The following is a 9163-nucleotide window of genomic DNA, read 5'->3' as shown; positions in this document are numbered from 1 at the left end:
TTTATCTGCCCCAGCTTTAACTCCTAGAGCTGCTTTGAAAGTGTGCAACCTTTTCAAAATTATTTTATCTATTGCTTCTTTTTTGCAAGCCAGGCTGTGATCTGAAGCTCCACCCTACTTCAGCTCTTGTTGTCATCAAGCCAAATATACAACAATATAAGACTGTTTAGCCACTCTAACAATGATTTACAGTGATTGAATTGAAAAAGTAATTTGAGCAAGGCTGCAGGCAAAACTCCATCCAGCACAAACACATTTTTATCCTTTTGTTGATGTAATTATATTGGAGACGTGTTATTAGGATATGTTTGCATATTGAAAGGTATATTATCAAGCGCAATCATTAAACAAGCTTAAGTCTGCTTTGTTTCCTGTCATGTAAAACACTCCGTTGCATTCAATACCAAACTCAATCAGTGGCACTGATTCCAAGCCCAAGTAAGTATTCCATACAGTAACTATTGTGTCTCGCAAAGAACATAACTGCTAATAAAACCCAACCACTGAGACTTATAGGCTAAGTGCTTTGCAGGGGATGGGCTAATAATATTATCTGGGAGTAACACCAAGATATCCCTAGAGATAATGCCAGATAATCACTACTACACACACCCATGGGCGAGAACCAGCAGCAAGGGTTGTACTGGCTGCAGAGTTTAGAAGTGCAGAAGTCCTGACAACTCTTAAGTGCAACACATGGGACTTTCATCAAAGCTAACATCAAAGGCTAATACCCAAGCTGAAAAGCTTTTGTGGATTTTTACAAAACCTAAACAAGAACAGACACTGAATCTGACCGTTGGGAGTCAGATAAAAGCTAGCCACTGACGCTTTAGTGCTAATTAAATGAAAAGACTGGGGTTTTTGGGGTTTTCCCATCATCATGCTGCCATTTGTAACTTTGCATGAATCGGAGACATAACAAGCAAGATATCAATATGCTGAATGACAGATTGTATTATTTCCAATGTGATTTTCAATTTTTCCTGTAATACAAATATAATTTCAAATGCTACCTGCTTTAGATCTTTTGGCCAGTTATTACCTCAAAGGAATATTTTAGAAAAAAACAAATGCAATACAAAAAAAAATTCAGATGTGCCTGAGGGAGCACAAAAACAAGACTAAATGTTAGTCGTGGGTGTTCAAGCTGTAATGGAAATTCCAACTGATGACTAACTCGCCAAACCAGCCACAGGTACATTTTGTTATTGTTGTTGCAGAGAAGTAACCCTGAAGCAAAGAAAGCACAGCCTCCAAATACAGAACACAAACTATTTCCCATACCCTCTGGATTAAATGTCCCACACCTAAACCAAAGCAGGACCATTGAGACAAAGCTGAGTGTATGAGGTGTGCGGATGATGTTATCCCTGATGGAAGTGTTGCATCAACTGCCAGCTCCTGAGGGGAGGGGGGGGCTACTATAACACGAACTACGGCATGCCTGCTGGGCCACAGCAGTGTTGGAGTGCTGTGTGCCCAGCGTGTAAAAGAGGGTTCTCCACTCCGCTGTGATTCCAACAGCTATTATCCATCGCATTAATGAATGAATTCTACTGTTAGACACAGTCACGCAGACCTACAGCATAGGAATGCCTGATGGGGAAAAAAAGAGGAAATGTCATGTTTTGAAGAGTAGGAAGAATGGTAGTCCATATGTTTAGGATTAACCCCATAGCAGTGTGACTATGCAATAATGTTCTCTTCATCAAACATTTACAAGATTTTTGAATTCTTATACACAAGTCTGTATTATTGTGAAATATTTCGGATACTCAGACATCAGACGTCTTGGATTTGGGGTTTACATACCTCAAAATGGAAAGAATATGCTAATACAGCCAGCACTGCAGCAAAAGTCTAAATGTGTCATTTTCTCTCCAGGGTACCAAGGAACTAGCATTCATGAATCATGATAAAACAGTCTAAAAATAATATGATAAAAATATGATTATGCATTACAATGTAAAAACCTCCACTATAGTGTACAGAAATGATATAACATGAATTTAACCTTATTGTGAAATGTTTTCTATTTTAAGGAACAAAGACATAACGCAGTGTACTTGAACTAAGTATACTGTATGTAAATCCTTCAGTATATTCAGTATGCAGAACAATGTGAACAGATGATAAATCATGTCTCATTACGCTAACTTAGTCAAATCCAATGAAAATTCCTAAAAGCAAATATTGTTTTTTTTTTTTACTCAACCTCAACCACACTTTATTTAACAAAATAGAAGCAGGTCAAATATCGCAAAGCATATAAATGTAACTTTGAAACACAGCGTTTGAAAATTATGACAAATCATCAGTGGGCTGTGGCACAGTAATACTCCACAGAAGAGACACATAGTTACCCCCAACTCCCCCTCCCCCCATCACCACCACCCATTGTGATAGGACAGAAAAGCAGGGAACAGGAGTTAAGGAGGAAGCAAGGTGATGACATAAATGCAGGGGGTTGATGATGATGAGTGTTTGTCACAGATCTGCTGAGATGTTAGTCCCCAAGGTCAAGCTGCGCATGGTTACATGTAGGTAATGGGAAGAGGGTGTGGGGGAGGCAGAGAAAGTAAGGGTACACATACATGCAAATTGTCTCAAAATTTCTCTCTCTCTCTCTCTCTCTCTCTCTCTCTCTCTCTCTCTCTCTCTCTCTCATCTGTCCTCACACAAACACACATGTGGGGGCTGCATGCCTGTGTGTGAGCACAAGGGTACACACGGGCAAGGGGCAGGCAGACAAAAAGCAGGGGAAATGATTCAGCGCCATGGACAGCACTGATCTGTATACTGATTGAATCAGCACCATGGACAGCGCTAATCTGTATACTGGGGGTGATACTGTAGGCCTACTAGCTGGGGAAAGAGGGGGGAGGGTGCGGCGGAGTTAAGGGGTGTAAGCCCATCTTACATACACTCTGTACACTCTCATCATGGCCGTGGCATCTTAGGTAGATTGTTGCCGAATTATGCTTAAATCTTGTCTAAATTAGGCATTTTATAGTGAGTTTCTTAAAGAAAATCAATTGGCAATTTAAAAGATGTCACCAGCACTGGAATATTACATTATAATTACAAATAAATGAAAAAAATGCACATTCCTTGCATTTTTTTTTAGACACTGCAGAGAAGATAAATAATTGAGAATTTTTTTGAATACTGGATGTATGCCCCAACGGTTTAATTTTTTATTTTTTTTTCCCCAAATCCACGCTCAGTTAAAGCAGTATAGGCTAAGCAGCAGACTTGACAGCTGAGCTCTGCAAAACAGGTGTACAGTCATGGCATTGTTTTCATGAGCCCACAAAAACCATGCGACCCCCGAGAAAAGTATCTCAAGTTCAAAATGCTGAGTTGAAAAAGGCATCTTGCATTATTAAATTATGTGTGTGTGTGTGTGTGTGTGTGTGTGTCCACAGCAGTGAAAGAGAGACAGGAGTGTCTCTCTATGGACTGGACACATGCTGAATGCTTATCATAGCATGGCCCCAATTTGTTTGTTAGAAAGGGCACCCCCCCCCCCCTCTCTCTCTCTCTTCACCCCAAAACAGCCTATTTCAAGCACATTTTGTAGTAAATACAGTGAGTTTCAGTTCTCTGATTTGGACAAGATTAGATGGCTTTACAAAAGCTCACAATATGATGAAGCTGAATCATAGCCATAAGCTTTTTTTGTGGAGGAATACTTTTTTTTTCTGACATTAAAAAAGCATTCTATTCTAATTCATTCTACCTGCTCTGTTTACATAGATCGAATTATACCTACATAGCTCAATTGAAAACACTTCTTTGCTCAGTTGTTGAAAAAATATGATGGTATAAACCCCCCATTTAAATGACTTGTTGATTTTTCTTCCTCTCACCCAAAGCAGGCTATATTCATTGACACACAAAACCACGGAACTGTTATTTTAGCTACATTAACTTTGCAGCATAAGCATCTGAGTGACGTTAATTGGTCATGCTCATCTGCATGTCTGAATATCTGAAAGTCAACAATTGGCACACCATAAAATAACACAGTTTACATTCATAAAGGAGATGACTGCGCAGACATGGATTTAATCTGCACCATCTAGTACGGTATAAATAACCCCAATATTTATCGACAATCAAATGATAACAAACAGAAAATAACATGCACTGACAGCTTTACTTCCATCACTCCTTTCCGATAGTCATCATTATTGATTTTTTTTTTTCTCTTTTCTCCAAACAAGTTTAAAACAACAAATACAAATCCTAACTGCAGGTTCACAAAAAAAATAGAGAAATGGCACTTTGTAATAGTCATATATAATTCTTAATATCTATATATTTTCGTCATATTGATATAACATGAAAGGGTCGAGTTTGCTTCTTTGTTGATTATGGTGGTTATGGTTCCTCCCCGTCGTGTGTGTGTTGAAACCATGCGAAATATCATCATGCAGATTATGATACATCGGTCCGAGTATTTACATTTACATTCATGCGTTCGTGCACCATTCCCAGGGTCCTCGGTCTTGGCTCTCTCTCTCTCTCTCTCTCTCTCACACACACACACGCCCTCTCCCTCGCTCCTTATTCTCCCTCTTTTCGGTCTCATACAGATCCGTAGTCCGATTGCGGCAAATAGCAGAACTGGGAGGAGGAGGGAGGGAGGGAGGGGTTTTTAGTCAGGAGGCTTGGCATATACATATATTACAGAGTGGGGCCTGTGCAGCAGCAGGCTGACTTACTTGGTTCAACTGGAGAAAACAAGACATAAACAAGTCTGTGTTCGCCTCTGACGAACAAAAGCGGATGATGTTGGCCGTTTCAGTCATGTATGTGCGTCAGTCTGTCTGTGTGACTGTTTGTAATCCAGTCTGGTGTGGGCTTATTGTACAATAGCAGAGTCCCTTTACGCATCATTTGTCGTGGAGAGATGCGTGCTGCAGTCGAAGCCCCTGTGCGCGCCCCCGTCTGCGTGATAAGGCCCGCCGCTGTGCCAATAAGATGAGTCGCACACTGTCTGCAAGGAATTGATCTCCGAGGCGGACGAGTTCCCGTCCCTTCGCTTTGATCGCTTTCGATTCCGCAAAATAAACACAAGCATTCCTACAACAGTGAAAGCGGACGTGACAAACACCAACAGCAACCCGGGGACGAGCACTGAGATGGAGACCCTGTTCGGCTCCAAATAAGAGTTCGAGCGCGTCCCCGAGTCCAGGGTGAAAGTGCTGTTTTTGGACAGTGGTGTGGGGGAGAATTTGTCATAGAGTTTGGGGCACATGAGGTCGTTCCGGACGTAGCGGAAATCTCGTTTCCAAAACTCTTCAGGGGACTCACACTTGAGATCACTCACTATCACATCTGCCCCGAGTTTCTCCGTCCACTGCTTGAAGGGCACGATGTTGCACGAACAATCCCACGGATTCCCGTGCAAATCGATCTGTATGATTGAATTGAGCTGATCTAACACTCCAGCCACAGGGAGATATGGGAAATAATTATTATGCAGACTAATTTTGGATAAAGAAATCCCAAGGAAAGCATCCACGGGTAAAGATTTCAGCAAGTTGTTATTGAGGAACAGAACCCTCAGATTTGGCATGGGGCTGAATGCACCTGCCACTATCAGCTGGATGTCGTTGTATTCCAAACTGAGATATTCCAGATTCACAAGGCCCACAAACATCTCTGCTATCAGCGCATCCAGATAGTTCTTATCCATATACAGCCATCTCAGCTCGCTCTGGTTTTGGAAAGTGCTGTTGTCAATCACCTTGATGTTGTTCCCACCCAGATCGAGCAGGTTGAGGCTGGAGTAGCCAAGCAGGTGGTTCTTTTTCACTGCGTGTATGTTGTTATCTCTCATGTTCAATTCGTGAGCGGCCAAGGGCTTAGGTTTGAGGCTGGATAAGCTCTCGATCTTTTTGCCTTCGCATTTGACCCCCAGCCCTTGTCTGGAGCCGACCAGCTCACAGTTGCAAGGCTGGGGGCACGTCATGTTGTGCAGCTGCTCTCTATCCCCGTTCACACCTGTCAACAATGGAGTGGGCCTAGTTTTCAGCTGCCAGTTCTCACGAGATTTGGAGCGGCTCTTGGGGCCGTGGCCGCCGGGCGTCGGGGGCCCGCTGGTGTCTCTATTGGGCTTGTAAGGCGTGGGACGTGGGCCATGGGCAGCGGTCTCAGAAGTCTCCTCCTGAGTGGGAGGGGCGACCAGGCTGGTGTCCACGCTGCCGCTCTGTGAAGGGCACAGCTCTGCTTCTGACGTCTCATTTAAGTCGCTCCCTTGCAGCCTGGTGGGAGCCTCGCATATCATCCTCCCAATAAGCGCGTTACGCGGTATGTTCTCCAGCCATTCCTTAAGGGAAACCAGGTCGCAGTTACAGTCCCAAGGGTTGTCCTCCAACAGAACCTCCGCAATGCCCGGTATCTGTTCAAGGATCCCCTCATAAGGCAACGTTTTGATTCGGTTTCCCCGCAGGTCGAGATGCGTAATGGGCACATGTTGAAACACGTTCATAGGTAGCGCACTGATGAGGTTGTCGTTAAGTATTAACACTTCAAGTTTATTTAGGTCCCTGAAAACTGCGGGGTCAATATCCCTCAATAGATTAAAATCAGCTTGGAGATATTCCAAGTCGTCTAACCCCAGAAATGTACTCTTCCTGAATGATCTTATCTTATTGTTGTTGATGTGCAGCCTTTTCACCAGCTGCAATCCCAGAAAGGCGCCGGGGACAATGTCGTGCAAACCATTGTTTTCCAAATGCAGGCTCACAGCATTGTAAAAGTTGGCGAACTCGTTGGGAAATAGCCTGGATAGAGAATTCCCGTGCAACAGCAAGTGATAAAACTGCGAACTCGGGCCAGTCAAATGCTGCAGAGTGGTGAAGCTCCGTTTTTCGCAGTCTATGTGCAGATCTCCCTCTATCTCGTTGCAAGAGCATATCTGCTCCTTACAAACGTCCCTTGTAACATTTCCACTCGCAACACAAAGAGCCGCATTCAGCAGAACAATCCAAAGCAGCATTTTTCAACGTGGACAATTCATTCCCGGTTTCAAGACATATGAGCTAAGAATTCAGTCTACATCAATACGAAGAAGAAAAAGGGAGATATAGACATTTAGGCAGAAGATAAGGCAGTCTTTTATAACCGATCCATGCTGCATCTAACCTGCACTTGTGTCCAGACTTCCAGTTTGAAAATGACCACATAAACGTCTCTTTCACATCGACTGAATCCTCCAAGCCTCCGCGTGTTTATAATAAAAATCAAAAACGGCAAGCGACAGTAGAGTCCAAGACATCTTCTGGCTGTTTTCAGTTCGTTTAACACTGACCTTGGCAGGGAAAAAAATGAAAAATCCGTGCCTTTTTCTCTCCCAGTCGTGCTGCGTGTTGCGGCGTCGGGAGCTGTTCCCTCTCCCCTGGTGCTGTATTCACACCCTGCGCTGAAGCTTTCGAGGCGATCCCACCGCTGCAAAACACCCGCATCCCCCTTACATCCTTCGGTGTCTTGCCTCGCTCGTTTTCCCCTTTGTGGCGATTTGGGTATCACAAAAAGAGGAACGCGCAGACAGTGTTCATCCTAGCGCGGTGCTCTAAGAATAATCTGACACCCTCTACTGAGCTGTAATGGCAAAAAATCCGTCGACTGACTGAGGGAATGCTGAGAAGAAAGTGCAGGAAAAAAATCAATCCACATATAGGGAAGGAGCTTTCTTTTTTTTTTTAATCACACTTTATAGCTTTCAGTGTGCAGGTTATTTCCCTCCACAGGCGCAAAAAGAGGTTTCTGCCACCAAACCAGACTCCTACAGTATATTCGATGTTTTTACTCTTAAAGCTTGCAGCTCCATGGTAAAAGTGTCCAAGTTGGCATCGTCGAAAACACTGGTGAGATATCACATTAGGATCGTGATACCTCAGTTCAGTGGCTTGAATTACCCCCCATTCTTAAAGGATAAACGGTATTATTTTAGCTGATCTCCCTCCATATGTGAGCCTCCGCTGTTACAGTGTGACTTTCGCCCCTCGCTTTGAAAACACTGTTGAATGCGGTAAAAACAATAATCCGCTACAGGCATGCCTCAGTCCACCAAAAAACAGTTGACTATACAACAAACGATGCGTCAGTGTGGCACCCTATATGCGCATGTGTGCGTGACGTTTTCTTCTTGTTATCCTCAAATATAAAATCCTTTGCAAAAATAGATCTACAACTGTAAAAAAAAAAAAAAAGACAAGGGAAGTGGTTTGAACACAATCTCATCTTCTTTCGATTTTTATTATACTCCATTGTGAGTATTACATCAGCTGGAGCACAGGAGAGTTGTGGTAGTTATCCTGCCCCCCTCCCCCTCCTCCTTTTGCAGTGCTCAGTTGGAATTAAGAGTAGGAGAAAAATGGGATGCTAAGTTAAATATCCTCTCTCTCTGACATCGTTTTTATTTTTTTATTTTTTATATTTATTTATTTATTTTGCAGAGGGGAAACAATACACTTGCAAACGTGCAATAAGAGACCAATCTAAGGGACTCAGGAGATTCCAGCAAAGCATCAGCAGTGCTTGCAATAAGCAAAACACCATTAGGACCACCTACATATGGGTGTAAAGCATTCCCATCGTGGTCCATTGACAGTTTATGATTTCTCCCTTCCCACCACTTGCCTACCTGCCTGTCGATCTGTCTGTCTATTGGTCTGCTTGTCTGCTGTTTTTACTCTTGCTTGTCAACCAGTCTGCCTACCTGTTGACTTGTCTGTCTCCTTTATTTTCTCTTTTTGTCTCTCTTTCGGTCTGTGTAGTGCGGAGTGTAATTTTATAGTATTAAACAGAGTATACACAGGATAGTTACATTATCTCCATGGCATGTGTGACATAATGTGTAGACTAAAGGGCAAAAAACCCAATACTAATTAGTGGTTGGATGTAACCAAATACATTTATTTAGGTACTGTACTTATGTACAGTTTTGAGGTACTTATACTTTACTTAAGTATGCTACTTTTGAAATGTTGTGGGGTAGAATTGTAAAGGGACATATTGTACCGTTTACTCCACTACATTTATTTTACAGCTTTAGTTACTTATTAGATTCAGATTATTTATACAAAATATAATCAAACACATCTGATGTATAATTCTAGATTAAGCTGTATATGAAGTAATTAAA

The 9163-nt window shown here is 42.6% G+C and overlaps 1 protein-coding gene across 1 annotated transcript; it reads right to left on the bottom strand.

Moving 5' to 3' along the window:
- Positions 1-1727: 1727 nt before the first annotated feature.
- Positions 1728-8179, bottom strand: LOC120554330 (SLIT and NTRK-like protein 1). Its single transcript, XM_039793176.1, has one exon. It carries the CDS (start codon positions 7013-7015, stop codon positions 4898-4900), a length of 2118 nt encoding a protein of 705 aa, XP_039649110.1. The 5' UTR covers positions 7016-8179; the 3' UTR covers positions 1728-4897.
- Positions 8180-9163: the final 984 nt, after the last annotated feature.

Source organism: Perca fluviatilis, chromosome 24 (assembly GCF_010015445.1).
Source record: "Perca fluviatilis chromosome 24, GENO_Pfluv_1.0, whole genome shotgun sequence".
NCBI classification, from domain to species: domain Eukaryota; kingdom Metazoa; phylum Chordata; class Actinopteri; order Perciformes; family Percidae; genus Perca; species Perca fluviatilis.
Note: the sequence above shows the minus strand (reverse complement) of the source record. Positions and strands in the feature narration are given on the sequence as shown.

Coding starts and splice junctions, on each gene's coding strand:
- LOC120554330 (XM_039793176.1), bottom strand. CDS start 7,015: ATGCTGCTTTGGATTGTTCTGCTGAATGCGGCTCTTTGTGTTGCGAGT.